This window comes from Mustela putorius, unplaced genomic scaffold (assembly GCF_011764305.1).
Source record: "Mustela putorius furo isolate JIRA1106 unplaced genomic scaffold, ASM1176430v1.1 tig00003859_pilon_pilon_pilon, whole genome shotgun sequence".
Lineage (NCBI taxonomy): Eukaryota > Metazoa > Chordata > Mammalia > Carnivora > Mustelidae > Mustela > Mustela putorius.
This window is the reverse complement of record NW_025422011.1, coordinates 10000001-10025074: the sequence shown is the minus strand read 5'-3', so window position 1 is coordinate 10025074 and position 25074 is coordinate 10000001. Positions and strand designations below refer to the sequence as shown.

Here is a 25074-nt window from a genome sequence, read left to right as displayed (position 1 = left end):
TTATGGTAGTACCTGCTATCTGGGCACTCAGTAAAGGCAGCAGTGCTAACAGTGAGGAGGTGGGAGAGGACTCAGTTTGGGCCTTCATGGTTCAAGTAAGAGAAGAATATCCAGGCAGAGACATACATCAGAAGGAATTGTGAGGCTGGAGGCCTGGAGAGAAAAATCCAGGTGTAGGAGCCATCTCTGTGGAGGGAGGAGTTGAATCGTACAAGTGGGATGGAATTACTTAGGGGGAAGGTGTGGAGAGGAAGTGGTTTGGGCCCCAGAGGACATTTGACAAGGTCTGGAGGTGAGGGGTGATGCTGCTGTCACCTTCTGTGTAGAGGCCAGGGGTGCTGCTGCGTATTTCACAAGGCACAGGACATTTTCCCTATACCAAAAGCTATCTGCTCCAAGTATCTGTAGTGCTGAGGTTGAAAAAATCCTGGTTAGAGGAGTTTTTTCTATCATAGTCTGTAAAATTGTAAAGGGATGGAGCTGATAGAAAGAAAGTTTGTAAAATTGTAGGGATGGAGCTGATTGACAGAAAGCCAGAGAAGGCCAGGCTCACAGAAACCCTGGAAGGAAATTAAAGACTGAGGGGCATCAGTAGTGCTAAATGCTACAGACAGGTGAGTAGTGAGATTAAATAGAGTTGGCGACCGGTAGACTCTTCACTGGTGTTTATGACAGCAGACTTTATTTGACCTTCCAAATAAACTTGGTGGTTAAAGGTAGGAGAAAGGGTAATTGCTTGATAGAGTAGCATCGTCAAAGGAAAAAGGTTATTTTATTCTCTTTACACTCATTTTGTGTCACCTTTAGAATTTCTAAAGCAGATTTCTCGTCCCCCAAAGCCGCTCTTGTTTTGGCGACAGTTGTGATTAGAGACAAATCCAGACTGGTGAATTAATTGCTCCAAGAATGCAAAATTTATGCAGTTGTATCATTTTAGAGATAAAAGAAAAACTGGCTTTTCATGGTTAGTAGCTCAGGAGCCTGAGGGTCTGAGAGATTCAGTGATTTGCCCCAAGTTACATAGCTGGTTGGTTCCAAAAGACAGGACTGACTAACACTCAGGGCCTCTGACTTCTCATCCTGAGGGTGCTCCTCTACGGAGTTGCTTTCCGGTGGTCTAACACTGCTTCTCAGGCACTCAGTTTCCTTTTCAGTATCAGGGTGCTCTGTGGAGTGGTTGTCAGCACACTGACCTGGACCAGGGCTGACCTGAGGTGAATCTTTGCTCCATAGCTTACCTGCTGTGTGGCACTGGCCAGGTGACTTCGTCGCTGTGGGCTTCAGTTTCCCTAACATGAAATGAAAATATCATTACCTATCTGAATGTTAGATGAGAAACATATATGTAATAGCCCTGGCATACTGCCCACACATGGTGGCTCTTGATATTTTCATTTCTTTATTCATAAGGCTCTGTCTTTGTCACGGATTAGAGGACAAGAGAATGTCCAGTGACGGAATCAGGCCAAAGTTAGGCATGCCTTCTCTTTTCACACAGCGTTGCCCCTAACTCCATCTCCCACTTGATCACACAAGCTGTATCACTAGGGTTAGCGCCACCATGCTTGTATAATGTCCTGAAGCCAATGTCCCTCTAGTACTGTAAGGATGTCCATTTCTCATTTATGAGCCTGGTAGTTCTCTAAAGTAAGTGGCTTCATACTTTGGTCATTATTGGATGACCGAGTTAGATGTTCTTTAGAGTTTTTCAAGACACTAAAATCTGCTCTTCTGAGGGGCCTCAGGATGACTGAAGCTCCCATGGGAGAACCTTCAGATGACAGCAGCAGTGTGTGCTAAGTGCTTTGCTCTTATGGAAGCCATTATTTTAATGGGCTTAAGTTGAAAAGGGCTTTAAAAAAACCTTGATTTATTATAGAAAAAAGAAATCAGATTAGGAAGGAAGGGTCTAGTATTAACTGGGAAGGCAAAGAATGAAAATGTTGACATGCTTGAGATGAAGGTTCAGGTGGAGGAACCACCTGGCTCTTTGGATGCTCACTCCACCTCCACGTGCCCTGCCCCCACCTTCTCTAGGCTCCATTTCAGGGGCTATTTCGTTTTCTCTTTTAATTGTATTAACTTTTTTTTTTTTAAAGATTTTATTTATTTATTTATTTGACAGACAGAGATCACAAGTAGGCAGAGAGGCAGGCAGAGAGAGATAGAGGAGGAAGCAGGCTCCTGCTGAGCAGAGAGCCCAATGTGTGGCTCCATCCCAGGACCCTGGGATCATGACCCAAGCCAAAGGCAGAGGCTTACCCCACTGAGCCACCCAGGTGCCCCTATGTAGCCTTTTCATATTAAATTCTTTAATTTAGTAAGAGGCATTTAATGTTCCTTCATGTCTTTTCATGGCTTGGTAGCTCATTTCTTTTTAGTGTTGAATAATATTTCGTTGTGTAAATGTATCACGTTTTATTCATATATTCACCTAACTTCAAGACATCTTGGTTGCTTCCAGGTTTTGGCAATTATGAATAAAGCTGCTGTAATACCCATGTGCAGGTTTTTGTTTCAACACACATTTTCATCTCCTTGGGGTAAATATCAAAGAGCTTAATTGCTGGATCATATGGTAAAAGTATGTTTAGTTTTGTAAGAACTGCCTAACTATCTTCTAAAAGTGGCTATACTATTTGGCATTCTCATCAGCACTGAATGAGAATTCCTCATGCTCTAAATCCTTGTCAGCTTTTGGTGTTGTCAGTGTTTGGAATTTGGCCATATTAGTACATGTGTAGTGGTACTTCATTGTTGTTTTAATTTGCATTTCCCTAATGACAAATGATGTACATCCTTCCTGTGCTTATTTGCCATGTGTATATCTTTGGTGAGATGTCTGTTCTGGTTGTTGGCCCATTTTTTAATTGGATTCTTTACTTTATTATTGTATTTTAAGAGTTCTTTGTATATTTTGGGAACAGTGCTTTATCAGATGTATCTTCTGCAGATATATCTGGGGCTAAGTCTATGGCTTATCTTCTCATTCTATTAACTGTGTCTTTCACAGAGAAACTTTTAATTTTAATGAAATCTGGTTTATCAGGTGTTTCTCTCATGGATAGTGCCTTTGAAATTATATTTAAAAAGTCATCACCGTAACCACGGTCATCTAGATTTTTTCCTGTATTATCTTTTAGGAGTTTTATAGTTTTGCATTTTACATTTAGGTCTGTGATCCATTTTGAGTTAATTTTGGTGAATGATGAAAGTTCTATGGCTAGGTAGGTTAAATTTCTTTTGCACATGGATGTCCAGTTGTTGTAGCACTATTTGTTAAAAACTCTTTTTCTATTGTATTGCCTGTGCTCCTGTGTTCAGGATCAATTGACTACATTTAGTGGGTCTATTTCTAGGCTCTGTATTCTGTTCTATTGATATTTTTGTTTGTTCTTTCCTCAGTTCCACACTATCTTGATTACTGTAGCTTTATAGTAAGTCTTAAAGTTAAGTAGTATCCTCCAACTCTGTTCTTTTCCTTTGATATTATGTTGACTATTCTGCATCTTTTGCCTCTCCATGTAAACTTTAGAAACATTTTTATTAATATCCACAAAATAACTTGCTGGGATTTTTATTGGAGTTGTAGTATACCCAAGGATCAAGTTGGGAGAACTTCTATCTGACAATATATAGCAGTCCTATCCATGAATATGGAGTATCTTTATATTTATTTAATTCTCCTTTGATTTCTTTCATCAGAATTTTGTAGTTCCCTCATTCATATTTTCTTAGGTTTATACCTAAGTATTTCACTTTGGAGGTATTAATGTAAATGGTATTGTGTTTTTATATTCAAATTCCACTTGTTCATTGCTAGTATATAGGAAAGTGATTGACGTTTATATATGAACTTTGTATCTGGCAACCTTGCTATAATTGCTTATTAGTTCCAGGAGGGGTTTTTTGCCAGTTCTTTCAGATTTTCTACATAAACATCCAAGTTATTTGTGAACAAAGACAGCTTTATTTCTACCTTCCCAGTCTGTAAACACTACCTAGGACTTTTTAGTATGTTGAAAAGGAGTTTTAAAAATGGACATCCTTGCCTTGTTCCCGATCGTAGCAGGAAAACTATAGATTTTCACTACTGTTTGTTGTTGTTTTTTTTTAAGATTTTAATTTTAAGCAATCCCTACACCCACTGTGGAGCTTGAACTCACAACTCCAAGGTCAGGAGTCACATGCCCCATCAACTGGGGCAGCTAGGCATCCCTGTAGTTTTTTATTACAAAGTGTGATGTTAGCTGTTGATTATTTATAGATATTTTTTGTGAAGTTAAGAATATTTCCCTCTAATTCTGGTTTGTTGAGAGGTATTTTTTTTTATCATAAATGGATCTTAGATTTTATCGAATGATTCTTCTGCATCTGTTGATATAATAATGTGATTTTTCTTCTTTAGCCTGTTGACATGATAGATTATATGAACTGATTTTCAAATGTTGAAGCAGCCTTGCTTACCTGGGATCAATCCTGCTTGGTTATGGTGTATAATTTTTTATATACACTGTTGGATTCAATTAGCTAATATCTTATTCAGGATTTAACTTTTTCTTTGAACTTCATTTCTTTTCAAAAATTACTCTTCAAGAATAAATAAGTGTTATACATTATTACAGAAAATTTGGACTGAAAGTGAAAAAAAAAGTACTCAATCCCATCAGAGGTAATCACTGTCCAACATTCTGGTGTATTTCTTATATCTTTTTAAACAGAAATATTAATAACAGCAACAGTAAAATTATTATTACTTCTTTGGGTAGATACAGAGGTAGAGACCTCATGATGCTGTATTTATATGCGGTGGGGTAATGAAAGGAGGTAAAGATGATCATGTGACAGCTTTTGTCTGCATTTTCTGATGAAGATGAGAAAATCGGTTTAAGGAAGAGGTTAAATGCTCACTTCAGTAAACTTTTCTTTTCTCAATACCCCCACTGTAAAAGCCAAGCAACAGAGGCTTCTAACCAGGTTGTCAGGAAAATATTTGACTGTACTCAAGAATGTTAGTAATGGAATGTAGTTCATAGTTTGTGAACTATTTTATTATTGTATTTTAGGTTAAAATACAACAATTTCTAGGTTGCTGGATAATTTTCTAAGCCTTAGGAATGAACACTGGTTTTATTCACAAATAGTGGTTATTCTTCTCATACACGAAAGATACTGAAAAAGGACTTTGTCCTCGTTGATGAAGCTCTTCCCTCACCTGCCCTCACTGGAGTCTGATAGAGATTTGGAAAGCGCTGTCTTGGAGCAAAATGCCAGAATACATATGAGAGGCAGTACAGAAGCCTTAACTTTGAGATTCCCAACCTGAAAGTTTCCATGGACACTGGCATGCTGGGAAGGTACTGTGCTGATGGGAGTGAAGACAGCTTGTCGCATCTGAAAAAACTGCATTTCCTGCTTTTTTATTTTTCTGTTTTAGAACAGTGGCCATTCAGAAGAGGAAAGGGGGAGTGAAAGTGTACTTCTTGACATTTGGGGAGGTATTTAGAGTCTTCACAAACTATTTCATACAGTTCACACTTTTTTTTTTTTTTTTTTTTTTTTTAATTTTTTTTTTATTTTTTTAAACATGGAATAGCCTCCTTTAAACACTTCACAGCACTCACCAAATCACATACCCTCCCCAATGTCTCCTTTAAACTTACTCACAGGGAATTTGGCTAGTAGAACAAGTATTTCTGAACTCTTCAACCAATGTAGACTCAGAGGCTTTTCTTTTGTGTGGCTTCCTGCTCCTGATCCTGTTCCATCTTTCTCGGTTCATGTCAGCAACACTTTTCTGGAACAAATCTTTCTTAAAGTATGATGCTTTCTAGCTAGTATGCCTTTTTCTTTTCTTTTCTTTTCTTTTTTTTTTTTTTTTAAATAATCTGCCTATAATAGAAAACTAAATAAAATCTTCGTTTCTTATAAGCCAACTAGCTAGGAGTTAATGGCTTATAACCCATGTCAAGCATATCGAATGGTGTTGTTTTTAAGTACAAGTTCTTAATTCAAGGTTTTATGTGTTTAATTATGTATGTGTAAAGTGCCAGTCTGTATGACTCTTGGGTCCATCCTAGCTTGGAAATATTAACTACAAGAGCATATAGAAAGTAGCATGGGATGAAACTTAACTCTTCAGATGCGCATCCTTTATCCCAAGATTCACTTAGGAGGGAATAACATCTCAGTGGGGATAATAACAGAGCTGCCTGTTGACCAAGGAAACATCTTAATTAAGAAGTAAGTTTGAAGGACCTGAAGCAGGCAGAAAGGGATCATAACAGTCAATATATTGTAGCACAGAGTATGCTGGACTGGATGAAAGGAAAGCTGGTTTCTAAGCTTAACTTTATTACTGCACATGTGTGTGTGTGGCCTATAAAATGGGAGGTTGAACTCAGCTGTAATGAGAACAGTCAGATCTTCACTAGCTAGTTACGACTATTCACAAATAAGCCACTCAGTTTTTCAAATTATAATGTTGTGTTTAGGTAATTTTAGTAAAGTGCTATCTTTAAGTAGTAATGTAGATTTTTAGCCTAATGCAACGATAACCAAGATATATCAACTGGCTCATACCCTAGGACTTTAAAGTTTCATCAAATTAGGGGCACTGACCAAAGGGAGGCAGCTCCTGTTAGGGTTTCATTTGTGTAGGGGACCCAGGTATTGCAGGGAGATTTTCCTGGAGACCACTACCAGTGCCCAGGAATTCCTTCAAGGAGGCGGGAGAAATTTTTCTTTTAACTAGAGTACTTCTACTTTCAGTTCTGTTGTGTTTTAGGGTTCTACATTAAGATTTTGTTTAGGGTAAGTGAAGCTCTATGGCTCTAAAAAAGCTTAACAGCGCCAGTTTTATTGTTCTGTGATACACCCAGCCTTCCCTTATCTGCATATGTAGAATTTTCTTTTTACCAGCACTGTATGTAGTACAGTCAGGAATATGAGACTGTCACTCTCACCTTTGAGGAGGTGTAGGATAGAGGCCGAAGAAATTCTAAGAAATTCTAAGAAACCTACGCAGAAATGATGTTAGTGGCTTTCAGGTAGCCGGGGCTGATGGAAGGGGTCTGCTGCTCTTGGAGAACTGTGAAGTTTGTAGCAGGATGGAGTTTTGGTGGCAGGGAAGTGAAATGAAGCCTGAAAGGGAGTTTTGAAAGCTCGTTCACTCCTGCCATTGGGAAGAGTCCATTCTCCAGAGTACTGAACCTACTATATGCCAGGTTCCCCAGGGAGTCTGTCCTTTGGCCTTGGGATTTGAATGGAAGCTGTGACCCAAAAATGTGTTCTTACTATTTTGAACTCAGTTGGGGAATATCTTTTTGTTGATTAGTAGAGAACGGGGGTGAAAAGGATACAGGTTTTGGAGAATAAATTATTCTGGCTTCAGTTCTTATTTGTGGCCTGATCTGTATGAGATAAACTGTACAAAATAAAGGTTGAAAAACCTGTGTAAAACAACAAGAAATAGAGAATTTGATTTTTTTTTTTTTTTTTAAAGCCCCATGATTTAGTCACCTACTGCAGTCTGGCCACACCTTTCCTGACTGACGTCAGCTTCTGACCTGAACCACATGTGTGTGTGAGGGCTAGTAAAATAGGTTACGAGTCCGTTTTTATTGTGTTCCCCATTTTCAGTCACTTGCAACTGTTAAAGAGATTTTCTCGGGCATTCAGAAAAGTTCATCTCTTAGCTAAAATTTCCTAGGTTTAGTCTGGAAGAGAAGGTCTCAGGTCTTTATAATACCTAATTTATTTCAAAGTTCGAGATCCAATCATAAAAGGTCATCATAAAGCATAACAGTCTTGAAATTAACACACTAAAAATAAAAAGGAACTACATAAATAAACACAAATCACAGTTCTCAATCTGATACAGATTTGCAGAGACATTAATAACATTTAACACTCCCCCTCCCCTTTTCTTTCACACCAGGAAGAGTACCTGCAGAGAGTATAATGAATTCCTGAGGGCTTATGTCACTTAGTCACTTGATGTGTGAATAGAGACGTGTCCTACGGGCCTTATTTTGTATTGGACGTTATTATGGCAGTGTTACAAAAGCTGCTTAAAGTATCAAGGCTCTTTCGGTTTTTAAGAGGCTAATTAAAAATGGCCCATCGTCCCCTCTTCTGTAGACTTTCTCTTCCTCAGTCTCAGTTATAGCTTTTCCCAGTTTGGCTTTCCTTCTCGGAGACTATTCTAGCCTGGACCACCAGCCTGGGAGCAAGAAGATTGGTGGTCCCTGCATCTTCTACAGGTGTCCTGCCGCTGCCACTCTTCCCTTATCTGTCAAAGAAAGGATTCACTTAATGACAGCTGCTGTTTCTCTCAGCTCTAAAATTCTCGCATGGCCTTTCTCCTTTTGTCCACTGTGTCGCCCTTTCCCTGTAGTTACTCACTGTACAGAGTTGTTCAAAAATATTCCTAAAATGCATGTAGTTGGGAAAAAGCATCAGTAAGTGTAGTTACTGATAGGATACAGAGTTTAGAAGTTCTTATTTTGTTAGTTCTCACTTTGTTTACCTTATGCCCCAGACAGATAGAGCCTATAGTCATATTTTATTTGATATGCTCAGTGGTTGCTACAAAATAAATCAATAATATATTTTTACTTATCAGAGAATAAACATTTTAAGGCTTGACATGATCTAATATTGGTGAATGTATAAAGAAATGCCTGTTGTCACACCTTCTTGAATGTAATTGGTACATCTGTTTTGGAGGGCAGTTTGGCTGTATGAGTCAGTATTTTTAGAGTATGAAATAAATTGACTCAGTGACTCTAGAAGTCTCTAAAAAAGCCTTATGCGAATATTAAGAGATGTATCCAAGGATGTTCATTACAATGTCGTTTGTAATAGCAAAAATCTGAAAATATTCTGTATTTCCATTGAGAAGGAAAATATTTAATGTTTATGCTTTATCTTTTTATTTGTATATATATAAATATTCATATTTGTATATATCCACCTCATGTTGACGTTAAAAATAATATAATGAGTGAAGTTGATCTGTATGTACTAACATACTTTAAATAGAAAAGCAAGACCCAGAACCTAATGTTCACTGTGACCCACTTATATAAAAACCAACATAATTGTCTGTATACATATATATGTATAACTAGAAAGAAAAATGGCTGGAAGGATACATACCAAAATGTTAATAGTAATTACCCTCCAAAGAGAAAAATGGTATCCAGATGAAGAGAAAAGAATTTCATTTTTTATAATCTACACTCACCTATTAAATTGTTAAAAAGTGATTAGGTATTGCCTGGTATAAAAAATGAACAAAAGGAAGAGCAAAAAGGGAAAGATAAGGAATTACTTCCTAATGACTAAAAAGGCAAAAGGATTGCCAGGAAATTAATCAACAGTATTATGGGAACATTGTTTAGAGGATATTCCCAAAACTTCTGGACCACATAGGAACCTGGTTGGGTTATATTTTGGCCAGGACTGCCTAGCACTTACAGTAGCAGTTCTATCTTCCATTTCTTTTTAAGTCCAACTTATTATCTTTACTTGTTTGTGTTCTGCAGGTAACCCGGGACCAGATGAAGGTGTTCATACAGCAGGAATTTAAGAAAGTTCAGAAAGTGATTGCTGATGAGGAGCAGAAGGCCCTTCATCTGGTGGACATCCAGGAAGCAATGGCCACTGCTCATGTGACTGAGATACTGGCAGACATCCAGTCCCACATGGACAGGTTGATGACTCAGATGGCCCAAGCCAAGGAACAACTTGATACCTCTAATGAATCAGCTGAGCCAAAGGCAGAGGTAAAGGAGAATGCCTACAATTTTAGTAGCAGGAGAAACAGTAGGAAACTGACTGTTGTGTTTGTTAGCTCTGGAAACTCTCTTTTGTGGTCCCTAAACATGAATGAATTGAAAGCTCAGGGTGTAGGTGGTTAGACTGGTGTGTAAACCAGTGTGGAAGTATTGGCTGCTAGGGCCTGCACCCAGCAACTGGGTCTGGCAAAATATTTGTCTACCATGACTTAAAGGAGTATAGTTAGTAGGGCAAATACTAATCACAGTTAAGGAAGGAAGCCAGAAATTAGAGCCAGAGAAGAAGGCAATTGACAGATTCCAAGTTGTGAAATGAGCCTATAAATAAAGTCATCATAGGGATGAGAACAGGGTGAATGAGAATGTCAGGAAGTGGCACATAAAGCAGGCCAGAATGAAAGGCTTTGGACCGATTCTGTGAGTAGTGAAAAGGTGCCTCAGCCTGGTTTTTATGTGGAGCCAGCTGCATAAATTGCGGGTATAACTGTTAGATTAAAGAGGCATGTGGCGCTGGAACGATCAAAAAAGGTGTGAATGAAAGACACCAGGTGAATGTTGAATCACTACCAATATATCTGTATTCATTGTTATTTCCTAACAGACAAAAAAAAAGTCTTATGCATTTTACCAAACAACATTTTCAGGCATTTAGAAAGTAATTCTAAAATAAAATTTAAGATAGCCATTTAAAAAAAGTATTATAGAACCTGTATTTCAGCCACTGGGGAAAAGCTTTTTTTCTTAAGATTTCATAGTGTTATGTTGAAAATTCTGGTCAAGCTTATGCCAGAAGGGTAGGCCCTTCTAGAAGAAAACCTAGGGGAGTCCTGCAGACTCTCCAGGACTGCTACTGACTCACGGTACTTACTGTTTAGCTAGCAGTCTTGCCTTGGCCCAGGAGAGCCTGGGTATACAGAATAAATACAGAATAAGTGAGCCAACTGAAGAGCCAGATTATCATTCAGGAGACAGGTATTGTCCAAGCCATCCTGACAGAAAATGTCAGAGACCGTTGGACAGTTATCTGCTTCACTCATACAGAGCTCTTGATTAATCTTCATCAGTGGGTGAAAAGAGTTGAGTAAGTCTTGTTCTTTTCATTTTATCCTCCGCAGAATTAAGAAAGTATGTGCCTAAATAAGTTTCTAGATAATCAAGAGAGTACTTTATATTCATCATTTCATTTAACCCTTATATCAGCATTCATTATCTTTGTTTTACAGATGGGATGTTGAGATGCAGAGAACTGGAGACCCTGAGCTAGTGTCATTTAGTTAGAAAACAGAGCGAGGATTCAGATTGAAGTCTGGGCTATCCCAATGCTTATGTTGCTTTCCCTACTATGTGCAGTATGTCAAGTGTCCATTTGTATACATGGGAAAAATGACGAGAATCAGTGCCCTAGACAGCTTTGCATTCCTGAGACCTTTGATTTTACTTTTTATTTTTTTTTAAGATTTTTTATTTATTTATCTTTCTGGGAAAGATAGCCCGTGTCAGGGGAGGGGACAGAAGGAGAAGCAAACTCCCCACTGAGCAGGGGGTCTGATGTAGTATTTGATCCCAGGACCCTGGGATATGACCCAGGCCAAGGGCAGATGCTTAACTGACTGAGCCGCCCAGGTGCTCTCCTGAGAACTTTTATAGTGTGGAAGTAGTCACTGTGTGTCTTAAACAAAAATTTCAACCAGAGTTAACCCAAGGGATCAGTGGCATAACTCTGTCCCAAATTCCCCCCAAATTGGAACTCCACATTTATTATTACTAGTTTTTTTTCCCAAAAATAAAGATTTATTTTTGAGAGATAGCCTCCACTCTTTTATTTTCATTTCAAGTAATGAATTTAGTCCCTCCCCAGTATTTAACCATCCTCTAACCAGTTTAGGTGCTCAACTGCACTATGCTTATTAACTCTGATGGAATTACCCTTAGGGATGCAAAACTGACAAGGCCCAAGGACCAGGCTGTGGACAAAATAAGCTATTAAAAACAAAATATAGCATTCGGCTGGCTAGAGCTTTTACAAAGAGCTGTTCTCATCTAACAGCCTCTCGTTCCAGCTAATCTGGTAACTTATTGATCAGAGAAAATCTCCAGTACCTCTCTTTCACTCAGCAGAGGAATTCTTTTTCTTTCTTTTGCACATTATGGATTTTTTTTTTAATCACCTGCATTTCAAACTTGGCCAAAAGATTCTTCCCCCTAACATTTTATTATGAAAATTTTTGAACATATAGCAAAGTTGAGAAGAGTCTACAGATTACACCCATATACTTCCACATAGATTCTACCATTAACATTTTAATATACTTGAATCAAGATTTATACATAGCCATCTTTCCAGCCCTCCACTCTTCAGTGCATCTTATTTTTTGATGCATTTAAAATCAGATTTCAGTTTCTGATTCTGAACAAGATGAGTAAACATATTTTACTTTATTACTTCTACTAATCACAGCAAAAATTCCTGGACAAAATATTTATTTATTTATTTGTAAAAGATTTTATTTATTAGCGAGGGAAAGAGCATGAGTGGGAGACGGGGCAGAAGGAAAGGGAGAAGCAGACTCCCTGGTGACCTGGAAGCCTGCACAGGGTTCAGTCCTGGGACCCTGAGATCATGACCTGAGCCGAAGGCAGATGCTTAACCAACCGAGCCATCCAGGTGCCCCTGGACAGAATATTTAAATCACGTACTAGAAGACTCCCAAAAGTGAGAAAAGATGGTCCTGACCAGGGATCTTGGAATTTGAGGAATTACATAGCAGAGTTCCCTTCAATTTTTCTTGCTTCCTGTATATCCTGGCCTGGGTGCCTTGCAAACTGGAAACTATAATGAACATGGGCAGAAAGAAAATCTCCAAGAAAATCCTGCTCTCTGTAGCCAAAGAACTAGGAAGAGGGCAGTTCAGCTATAGAGAAACCTTTTGACCAATCCTGCCTATTCTGGAGACACACACCGTGAATATAGCTATACCCCTTCCCAGCCCCAGTTGGCTTTGCAGTAGTGGAGCCAATGGGGTGGATACCTATTTTTTTCTTTTTTGAAGACTTTATTTAGTTATTTGACACAGAGTACAAGTAGGCAGAGCGGCAGACAGAGGGAGAGGGAGAAGCAGGCTGTTTGTTGAGCAGCGAGCCCAATTCGGGCCTCAATCCCAGGAACCTGGGATCATAACCTGAGCCAAAGGTAGCTGCTTAACCAACTGAGCCACCCAAGCACCCCAGGAAACGTACTTTTTTGTCTTCTTCTGCAGTAACGAGTTATCATTCCTTTTCCCTGGAGCCTTTAGGTAAATGTCAGATTTCTTTCATCATCCCTGCCCATCTCAGTAGTCAGTGCTGTCTGTCTCCCTTGGAGCCTAAAGGTAGAACTCTTACTTCTACCCCTTGCCTGCAGTGTCAGGAAGGAAATAGTATCCCTCCCCTTTGGAGACTGTAGATGGAGCTCTAACTCCTCCCTCCCACCCCTACCTTAACTAGGCACTATACCTCCCCAGCTAGGTCGGTGGGTAGAATTTTATCCTTGCACTCTTTCCTATAGTAATGAGTTGGGCCCCTCCTACTCCCCAGCCAGCACTGTGGAGACGGTAGTGTGGAATTTTGTCATCTTAGGGGGGCAGATCAGAATAGCACTGCAGAATCTTTTAAACTAAATTGACATTTGAACCACAATCCACAAACCTGATCCAGGACATGTGTTCTGCTTTCTCCTCCTCCTCCTCCTCCTCCTTCTTCTTCTTCTGTTTTTTAATTCTCATTTTTATTTTTATTTTCATTTCATTTTGTTTATTTTTTTTTAATTGGAGTATAGCTGACACACAGTGTCTCATTAATGTAATAGGATATGTGTTCTGAATTTAAATAGGTTGACTTCTTACTGGAATAAAAGATTTAAATAGGAACTAGCTTCTTAAATACTCAGAATGTTCAGGATACAGTCCCAAATCAGTCACTATGATGCCTGATGCCGTCACCAAGAGGACACAGAGTATAGAATTATCAAACAAGGGTTTTAAAGCTACTATTTTGAAAATGACTTAGCAATAACAAACTCTGGAAACCGATGAAAAATAAAAAATTTCAGCAAAGAAATAGGAGATATAAAGAAGGACCAAATGAAAATTTTAGAATTGGAAAATATAATAACTGACATAAAAGATTCACTAGATTGGCTCAGTGGCAAATTGGGGATAAGAGAGGAAAGAATTGGTGAATTTGAAGATAGAGATCCAATCTGAACAACCAAGAAAAAAGATTGGAAACAATTGAAATTGAGTCTTAAGGACCTGTTGGACAATAAAGAAAGATCTAGCATACATGTCGCCCATGTCCAGTAGGGGAAGAAAAGGATTGCGGTGCTGAAAAAATTGAAGAAATAATGGCTTAAAACTTCTAAAATTTGGTTGAAAGACAAACCTAGAGATTTAAGAAGTTAAGCAAGATAAATTCTAAGAAATCCGTACCTAGACATATCAAAATCAAAGTAGTGAAAAGGAAGGACAAAGAAAAAGTCTTGAAAGCAAAGTAGCCAGAGAGAAATGACACAATTAGCTATGGGGAACAAAAATGTGAATGAATGTAGTATTTATGAGATTTGCTCTGTATCTGTTGAAATGATTACATGGGTTTTTTTCATTATTTGATTGTAATGTCTGATTATATTGGTTAATTTTACAATATTAGATCAGCATGGCATTCTTAAGATAAACTCCCACTTTGTCATTATGTATAATTTGGGTTCAATTCATTAATTTTTTAAAAAAGATTTTTATTTATTTATTTATTTGACAGACAAAGATCACAAGTAGGCAGAGAGGTAGGCAGAGAGAGAGAGAGGAGGAAGCAGGCTCCCCGTTGAGCAGAGAACCCGATGCAGGGCTTAATCCCAGGACCCTGAGACCATGACCTGAGCTGAGGCAGAGGCTTTAACCCACTGAGCCACCCAGGCGCCCCTCAATTCATTAATAATTTTTTATTTTATTTATTTTTTTCAGACTTTATTTGAGAGAGAGCAAATAGAGTGCAGGTGGGATGGGAGAGGGGAGAGGGAGAAGCAGACTCCCTGCTAAGCAGGGAGCCCACTCCATTCCAGCACCCTGGGATGGTGACCTGAGTAGAAGGTAGGTGTCTAACCAACTGAGCCATGCAAGTGCCCCTCAATTCACTAATCTTTTAAAAATATTTTTAGGTCTGTGTTCAATGAGGGATAGTCATCTGTAGTTTTTGTTTTGTTTTGTTTTTTGGTGTTGTTGTTTTTTTTTAAGATTTTATTTATTTATTTATTTATTTGACACAGAGAGAGGGAGATAACAAATAGGCAGACAGAGAGGCAGGCAAAGATAGAAGGTGAAGCAGGCTCCCTGCTGAGCAGAGAGCCTGAGGCAGGGGCTTAACCCGCTGAGCTACCCAGGCACCCCTGTAGTTTTATATTTTTATAACATCATTGTCTGACTTTGGTATTAGGGTTAGCTGGCTTCAGAAAACAAGCTGGAAGTATTCCTTCCTCACCTATTTTCTGGAAGTTTATGTATAATTTGTGTTATTTCTCCCTTAAATATTTGGGAATATTTGCAGCAAAATCATCTATCCTGGAGTTTATGTGAAAGTTTTTGATAACCAATTTAATTTCTTTAATATAGAGCTATTCAAATTTTGTTTGATCTCACATTTATTTAAATTTTTATTTGTGTTGTATTTAAATTGTGTTATTTGTTCAAATTGTATTGTAATTTTCAAAGAATTTGTTGGTTTCATTTAAGTTGTACTTTTTAGTGTAAAGTTGTTCATACTGTTTTCTTGTGTTTTTTTTTAACTGTAGCATCTACAATTATAACCCATCTTTCGTTTCTGATATTGATAATTTGTGACTTTCTCCTTTTTATCCTTCACAGTCTAATTACCATTTTAATTTTGTTAGTGATAAAGAACTTTTTGATTTGCTAATTTTATTCTTTTCCATTTTGTTTAAATGTGCTCTTCCTTTTTCCTGCTTATTTGGAGTTTACTTGTTCTTTTTTCTAGCTTTGTAGATGTTTGCTTTTACTACTTTTTTATGTCAGCTGTCAAAACTATACTTTTCTCTCTAAACACTGCTTTAGTTGAATCTAAACTTTGGCAATGTTTTATTTTCACTCTCATTCAGTTTGAAATATTATTCATTTACTCTGAGATTTTTTTTCTCTTTACTCATTGATTATTTGTGAGTGTCTTGTTTAGTTTCCAAGTACTAGGGACTTTCTTACATGTCATACTATTGCTCATTTTTAATTTTTTCCATTGTGGTCAGAGAACATGTTTTGAATGGTTTCAAGCTTTTAACATTTATTGAGATTTGTTTTATGGCCCAGCATATAGTCTATCTTGGTGAATGCATATGTATTTTATAGTTTGGGGTATAGTGTTCTGTTAAATATCAATTAGGTATTCAAATAACTTACATTTTTACTTATTTTTGTGTATAGTTCTGTCAGGTGCTGAGAGGTGTTAAATTTCCAAGGATGTTTAAGGAATTACTTATCTCTCCATTTAATTCTATCAACTTCAGGTGTCTTGAAAGTCTCTTTAAGCAAATACATACTTATGATTGTTATATCTTTCTGATGAACTGACTCTTTAATCATTATGAAAGTCCCTCTTTTTCTCAGATAATACTGTTGGTCTTCATGTCTATTTTATCTAACATTAGTAGAGCCAATCCAGTCTTACGTTTGCTATTCTCATGGTATGTCCCCATCAATTTGTTTTTGATCTATCTATTGTTAAAGTGTGTGTCTCTTAGACAGTGTATGGATGGGTTCTTATAATTTTTTATCCATTCTGATAATCTCTGCCTTTTAATTGAAGTGTGCAGTTCATTAACATTTAATGTTATTAAAATGGTTAAATTCAGATAAGCCATTTTATGATTTGTTTTCTGCTTGTCCTCCTATTTCTGTTCCTCTTGTCTTTTCCTGCCTTCTTTTAGACTTTTGAAAGTTATTTGAATTCCATTTTAATATATTTTTGGCCTTTTAGCTCTATTACTTTGTTCTTAATTTGTACAGTTTCTATGTGGATTGTAACATATGTATTATAATATATGTAACATATACAATATACATATAAGTCCTCAAGTTTTCTGCCTACTAAAAATTACTACAGTACCACTTCACATAAAATGTAGATACCTTGAGGGACACCTTGGTGATTCAATTGTTTAAGCATCTGCCTTCAGCTCAGTTCATGATCTGAGAGTCCCAAGGTTGAGTCTCATATCAGGCTCCCTGCTCAGCGGGGAGTCTGCTTTTCCCTTCACCCTGCTTGTGCTCTCTCTCGATTGTTCTCTGCCTCTGAAATAAATAAATAAAATCTTTAAAAAATTTTAGATACCTTGAAACTATATAGGCCAATTAACACTTTTTATTCCCTTTTATGTTATAGTCGTTAAGTAGAAAATCTACATATGCTATAAACACTGTAAGACAGTGATGATTTTAATCAATCATATGCTATTAAGAAAGTTAAGGAAAGTATAATCATAATTTTATATCTGTATATGTATATAGTTTTTACGCAAGTTTGTGATAATAGTTGCATAACTATAAATTTAAAGTCACTGAATATACACTGAAAATAGGTAATTTTATGGTATTATAAATTTTACCTCAGTAAAGCTGTTAAGAACAAAAGTTGTAAATAGTCCACCTGCTGAAGTGCTATTTGCCTTTGATTTATGAAAATCATTTTAAAACCAGTTCATTAACAAATGTTTATTTTAAGACATCTTTGGTACAGATGAATTTGATTACGCTAAGTAGAATCACAGAGCTTCTAGTTGAAGAAGTCCAGAGATTACAAGGTTTCCTGGTCACATTTCTTTTTTAAAATGTGTTTTTAATAAATCTTTTTGGGTCTTCTTAGAGTATATAGCGTAGAAGAGAAGTTTCAATACCATTCCCACAGGCCTAATGAGATATGGTCTTTTTCCTCTTCAAATAACTAAATAAAGTTATTTCTTTCTTACTTGTTTTGGAATGTTAAAAACTTATAGACAGAGCAGAAAGCAAACACACTAAATTGATTCGGATATTTTTTTCTTCTTTTTTTCTTTTTAGTCTATGTGTTTTGTTCTTTTTCCAACTTTTTTGAGATAAAATAGGCATATATGTAAGTTCAAGTTATACAGTGTGATGATTTTGATATACACATACACTGCAAAATGATTATCACAGTAAGCTTAGTTAATATCTTCATCCCCTCATGCTATTTTTTCCCTAACATTATATTTTAAATTTTCTTCATATTACCAGAAATTGTCCAGAAACATAATGTATGAATCCCAAATCAGTGGTGCAAACTTAACTTTTATGTTATTTTAAGTTATTTCCAACTTCCTTACTGCCATTTATTACATTATAGTTCATGCCTTTATTTATAAATCATATGTAATTACTAAGTCAAAAGTATGGATGTTTCTTAGTCTCTTGTACATATTTGTAAACTGTCCACAGAATGGTTACATCAGTGTACATTTTATCACCAGTTTTGACAGTCTCTCATTTTTTTGCCTGAATTTTATAACTTCTTTGCCAAAGTCAGTATTAAAAAATGGTGTCTTTATTTTTATTTGCATGTCATGATACTTCCATCTTTTGTCTAGTTTTGAGAGAAAAGTACTGAACTACATGAGATGATTTTTAGGAAAAGTTCAAATGAGCAAATCATTAAAAATGATACGTATAGGGGTGTCTGGGTGGCTCAGTTGTTAAGTGTCTGCCTTTGACTTAGCTCATGATCCCAGGGTCCTGGGATTGAGCCCTGTATCGGGCTCTTTGCCAGCAGAGAGCCCGCTGCTTCTCCGACTCTCCCTGCTTGTATTCCCTCTCTTGCTGTCTCTCTCCGTCAAAGAAATAAATAGATAAAAGTCTTTAAAGAATGATATGTGCATACCCTAAACATATATTTTAAACTTGGGATACACATCTGATTTTTGACTCACGGCCTTTGAGAATATGGGTTTGCTGCTTGGAGTGGATTGTTATTTTTCTGGCGTAAACCACATCCCTACTGCACTGTTTATAAGGTCCAGTTTCAGGATAACATTTGAAGCAAGCTGAATGTGGAATCCTAGACTTTCATACTTTATTTTTTCTAATATTATGCATGTGTCTCACCTGCATCAAAGTTGACAGCAGTTTTTAAGTAACTCAGCTTTATTGTATGCTTTGGAAGCATTCAGCGTAGTTTGGATGGAACCAGTGGTTCCCTCTTGCATTCACTTTTTGTTATTTAGTAAAACGTGTTGTAATAATTACAAGCTCAACTGATTTAAACAGCCTTAGGAGCAAAATTATTTGGTTGTGGGTGAACAGACATTTCCACAGGTGGGAGTAGAAAAAAGGTGTCAGGGTACTAGAATGTAGCCTGCCAGCCAAGAGCATTGGGGGTAGTTGATGGAGGGATTTGGGAACATTGCTTAACCTGAGAAGTCATTTAAATAGAAGCTGGTGTTCAGCAAATAGAAGCCTGTGTTTAGCAAACTTTCAGTTTTAATGTTCTCTGAAACCAAGATCCACTTCTAATGGGGGGGTAGAAATTAATCTTAAGTCCTACTTATATCTTGTCTTCCCTCCTTTTCTTTTTTGAATAATTATTAATTATGGGCCTTGTGCTGTGTAAGGTGCAGTGAATAAAGAGATTAATGTTACACAGTTTCTCTTCTCAAGGGATTGAAATCCTAAGAGGGAGACACTGTATGGTGCCGTCACTTGGTTTTCTGCTCTAAGTACCAACCCAGTGATATGATTGTGGAGGACAGAGTAGGATTACTCCACTCAGTCTGTCAGTGAGAAAAAATTTCCAAGTCAGGCTTGATCTTCAAGAATAGATAGGAATCAAATAAATAAATAAAAATCTTAAAAAAAAAAAAAGGTGGGGGTTGCCTAGGTGTCTCAGTTGGTTGAGTGGGTGCCTTCAGCTTGGGTCGCGATCCTAGGGTCCTAGGATCAAGTCCCATATCGGGCTCTCTCCTCAGTGGAGAGCATGTTTCTCCCTCTTTATCTGCCTGCTGCTCTGCCCACTTGTGTTCCCTCTCTCTCTGTCAAATAAATAAACAAAAATTTAAAAAAAATGGATAGGAGTTAGCGTAGGCTTTCAGAGTAGGAGGGAATAGCATGCACACCTTTTACAAGGAAGAGCAATCTTCTGAGTGTCTGATGACCCATTCAGAATGGCCGTGTGTGTGTGTGTTCATTCCTTCACCAGTGAAACTCTCACCTAGTCTTCCCCCATGCTTTGTGATAGTGTGACTGCTTCTGAACAGCCACGTATCTATAAGCTGTAGAAATGGATGCATGTGAAGCAGTCTTGTATCCCATCTTCTCTGTCCTTCCTCACTCTCCCCAGAGATGTTAGTAATTAATTCAGGGAAAGTACAATAATGAGCACCATTTGTCGACCACTTACAGTACACCAGACATTTGCTTAGTGTTTTACATATTTTCTCATTTATTTTAATCTATATTGCCACCCTGTAAGGTAGGAATTAGGATCTCCATGTGGAGATCAGGAAACTGAACCTTCAAAAAGTTAAGGCAAATGTCAAAAGCTTTACCGTTGGAATTGATGAACGTAAATATGAAGCCATGTTTCTGCAGGTCAGAGAGATCATCTCTTAACCACTGTGCCAAGACACACAGTTGTGAGGACTCGCTCTAAAGCACAGGAGAAAGTTTGGGTACTTTTTTCCATAAGATTCTCCTAGACAATTATGTTTGAGTACCCAAAGGTAATTGAAAACTTGTGTTGAGGTGTAATTAAGTCACTGATAGTTATGTAACTCATATTAAATTTAAATTATATGAATTTTTCCTTGTTAGATTATAGTTCCCATAAGATATCCACTTGATCAAAATGCAAAGAAAACTCCCAGCATCCCTCTACCCTCCTTCCACTACCCGCCCCGCTTCTCTCTCATTAGAGTGTAGATGATTAGCACCCTGACCAGTACTGCAAATCCTGATCCGTCTAGTAAATGCCCTCCTGATCCAACGTCCAGTGTATAATCTGACTTAAATTACCTTTCTGGCTATAGCTGTCCTTATAGGCTTGGGGCCTGGCAATCTCCCTTTACCTCAGCCGCACTACCAGCCCTCCAACCCACAGCACTGCCGTCTCTGCCACAGCCCCTGTCCGAGACACACAGACACATCCCCATTCTCTAGTATCATCAAACTCAAAATTCCTTTAACATACTTTTTTTTTTTTTTCAATTGCTGTACATTTGCTCTTGCTAGTCCGTTGCCCTTCCCACTCATCTGTTGCCATCCTGGACCTGCTTATCCCTCAGGTTCCAATATAAGTATCACCTTCTCTGTGAAGTGCTCTCTTCCTCCTTCTCCTGAAGCAACTGTGTTTATCAATTTCCTTCCGACTTTCAAACATTCTGTTTATGTCTTTGGTAGAGCCCTTAACATTATTCATTTTTTTATCTCTTTCTATGTTTCTCCTGCTCCTGAATGGGAGTTCCTAGATTAGGTCATTATCCTTTACCCTGACTGTTCACCTGTAGTAGTTTATGATACTGACTTGTTACAGATAGTGAAACGAAGCTCTATTAAGTGCATCCTGTGTCTTAGGCACTGTGCTAGATGTTTGTATGTATTAGATCATTTAATCCTCCTTTCATCCTATGATACAGGGGCTCTTATTACCCCCATTTTACAAAGTAGGAAGTTAAAGTTAAATGAGGCAAAAAAAAAAACGTGACCAGGATAACACAGCAAGTGAGTTGATGGAGTCAAGATTTGAACCTAGCGTGTCTGACTCTGGAGTTCATTCTTTATCCCGATAAGAACAATCAAATCGATTAAGTGCCCTGGGGAATTATCCACAACTAGGAGTTACGTTCTCTACTGAGACCAACCCTGAAAGGCTAAAAAGAAAGGATGTAAAATACCCCTTCACCAAATGAAGGAGTCAGGTCCCTTGGAAAGGGCTTCAGAATTCTTTGAAAAATCGTGTGTGATCACAAGAAGGGAGTGAAAGGACTCTGGTCTGGTCACTGGTGAAGTTAGGTTTCAGAGCACGCATTACCTGCACAGATAGCCCGCACACATTGTTTTTGTAGATAGTGAATGAGAAAAAGCGAAAGACCAGTGTTGGGCAGAAGGATGTTGGAGATCATCAAATGTCAGAGCTCTCCTTTTATAAAGGAGAAGACCAAGGTTCAGATTAATTAATTAACTTGCCCAAGGGCACATAGCTAATAAATAATAGAGCTTGGACTAGAATCCCAATTTTCTGAGTCCCAGTTCAGTGCCCTTTTTACCACAGTGTGCCCTATATTTGAGTTGCTGTGTTCATGTTTCGAGAGAAAAATGCTAGACCAAGGCAGAAATGAGTCTTTGAAGGAAACAGCTTGATGCTTTTGGAGCTGGTCAGCTTTTGCCTAAGACCTACAGCTATTTTGGGCTCTCAGTTTGCTCAGAACTAAATGCTGCCAGCCACACAAATAAAAAGGCAAGTCTATTATTTAGGCCTCCTAGGTCTGTGCATTCACTTATCTGCTTGCAAGGGCAAATTATCAGTTGATCTCTGCTGGGCATTTTGAGCATAGGATTATATTAGCCCTTGTCTTAGCCTTTGGACATCTGCTGGTTTGTCTCTATTAAAGTAAATGCACAAGCCTTGCTTTCAGGTTGCGAGAGGAGAGGGAAAAGAAAGAAATCTAAAACTGTCTGTACCACCGTTGATTTCTAATTCTGTTTCTTTCTGCTTCTTTCAGGGTGACGAGGAAGGACCCAGGTAAGATCACATTATTGCTGCTTGTCTGTTCTCAGAATTGAAGTAGAGTGACGTTTGTGGCCTTTTAATGCCCCATGAAATATGGACAACCAAAGAACAGCACAGAAAAGGGATCAGCATCTTGAGCCAGGGCTTTGAAAATCTTATTTTCTAAGATTCCCATCTCCCTCCCCATCTGTGCCATTTCCTGCCTGTAACCTTCAGATAAAGGTGGACTGTAAAGTGTGTAATGACAGTAACTTCAGAATACCTTGTTAGGAAGAGTAGGCACTGTATTTGAATGGTAATTAGGCTATCAGGTGGACTGCCTAGATAAACTTTTGCATTGTTCTTTCTTGATTGGAATTGGATTGCTTTTTTTAATGGGCTTTAGATCCAATACTCTTTGTTTCTGAGTATAACAACTTTGTGACTGACTGGAGACACTGATACTGTGAATCCTAGGTCATTGGTATTATGTTTCCTAACTTAGTTTAGGGGGAAAAAAGTTGCTCCTTTCTGCTTCTGTATCACCACATGAAATTTGGAAGTGTTTCATTATTGCCTCAGCCTTACAGTAAACCTAGAGTTTGGTTTCCTTACCTTTGCTGTCACGCTGCTCAGTGAGAACAGGCTCTAGAACATGCTGCAGCTTTGCCATCCACACAGCCCAGGGGTATTTGCACAAGTACAAAGTAGAATAAAACATCCAGGCGGGTCCTGTGTCACACAGGGTCAAGGACTGTTCTGGTTGGAAGGTGTGGGAGAGTTCATTTAGGCCGCTGCTATGCAAGCTTTAGTTTTAACAGAAGTGCCCTCCCCCCCACCTTTTTTTTTTTTTTTTTTTTTGTAAACGAGCTTTAAGTAGAACTCCAATATGCAAAGTTTTTCTCTGGCTATAGTTTGGGGCCAGATACATTGGTGAACCTTCTCCCTTCAATACAGTAAATTTTACTGAATTTATTCAATAAATTCTGCAGAATGGTGTTCTGCAGAAACCTAGGGTTCCAGAGAACTCAGTTTGAAAATCACTCATCTAGTTCAAATTTTTCATTGAAAGAAGGTACAGGAATTGTCCAAAGTTATCTTACTGGAACCAAAATTCAGTCCTCCTTTGGTTTTATTTATAAACCAACAAAGTTTCTTCTTTTTTTCTTCTCCATCCCCACATCCTCTGCCGGTTTCTTAGTGCCACACATTATCCCACATCTGCATCTCCTGGTGCTTCTCTCCCTTGGGAACTGTGGTTCTCAGCCTAGATTTATCTCCTGTCTACTGTGGCTAAAGCCACAGGCACCCTGCATTAGAACCACAAACCCTCAGGAAATTTCTCCAAATTCACCTTCCAGCCATTCTCAGAACAGGCTCCCTCTGAGTTGCAGTTCATTTCTTTCCTCCCTCTCTCCTTCCCTCCACTCCCTCCCTTTCTTTTCTTATGACCTACTATGCATCAGGCACTGTGTTATTCACTGGGTATATAGTAATAACTAAGACAAACATTGTTCCTGTCCCTGTGGGAGAAACAAGCATATCACCAGGCCCTTATGCTGTGGGACAGGTGCTATGACTCAGGGAAGTTTAGGTTGCTTTAGGAAGGCTCCCAAGTCAGTCTTGGAGAATAAGGGAAGGCTTACCAGAAAAGGTCATATATAAACAGGGATCTGAAAGATGAGAAGGCAGGCAAAGGAGGAGCAGGGCTAGTTCTGGGTCAAGAACAACTTGTGCAAAAGCTCTAGACGAGAGTTGAGGAAGAAAACAATCTAGAACCTTTAAGGATTTATAGGCCTTCTAAGGTGTTTAAGCTCTGTCTTGAGGCAATGGGAAAGCATGAAAGCATGGTAAACTGGAATTAACTGGAGTAGATCTGCATTTTAGAAGTCTCCCTTGCCTGCCTTAATTGGAAGTAGATCAACACCAGAGTGTGGGAGACTGGTTAAACTAAAGTAGTGATGATGGGAGTCTAAATCCACATCTTTTCTAGTTCTTGACCAGGTTTTTGTCGTTTTGCACAGATCTTTGGTTTCCAGAGACTCTAAATTATCTCCTTGGCACTCTCCTACTCTCTAAACTAGTTCTAGCTCCTTCAAATCCAGGCCTGGCAGAGCCCTAGACCTTCTTCTTCCCCAGAAAGAGCATTCAGACAAGACCAATGTAATGCAGACATCTTAGCAGATATTATGTGGCTTGGAGGAACCTGACTGGAATGAACACAGCCATTTGTCTTCATGGTTACATGTCAGAGTCACATTGAGTAGAAGAATACAGGGACCTTATGAAGAGATTAGCCTGCTTTAAAGATACTATTTAGAGTAAGATGCTGGTTTTAGAGTTTAATTGCAGATACCTTCATGTCATTTTGACAAGGCAGTTGTGAAGCATAGTTTCTTTACGAGCAACCAAGATGTCAAGCTGTCTCCTTTGAGCTAGGCTATCATGGATGTCAGCAGGGAATCTGTTGGACTGGGCGTTGATAGAACCCTCTTTTGGTACAATGAAAGACCCCTTT

At 38.2% G+C, this 25074-nt stretch overlaps 1 protein-coding gene across 4 annotated transcripts in view; it reads left to right on the top strand.

Moving 5' to 3' along the window:
* The window catches only part of TRIM44 (tripartite motif containing 44), a 110073-nt gene that overhangs the window by 36579 nt on the left and 48420 nt on the right, over nt 1–25074 (top strand). For all 4 annotated transcript variants that reach the window (XR_006602250.1, XR_006602249.1, XM_004755989.2 and 1 more), the window contains 2 exons: nt 9552–9791; nt 22570–22589. Coding sequence is in view for 2 of the 4 variants with exons in the window: in XM_004755989.2 (XP_004756046.1) it covers nt 9552–9791; nt 22570–22589 (260 nt within the window). In the remaining 2 variants the exon portion in view is untranslated. The remainder of the gene's footprint in view (nt 1–9551; nt 9792–22569; nt 22590–25074) is intronic.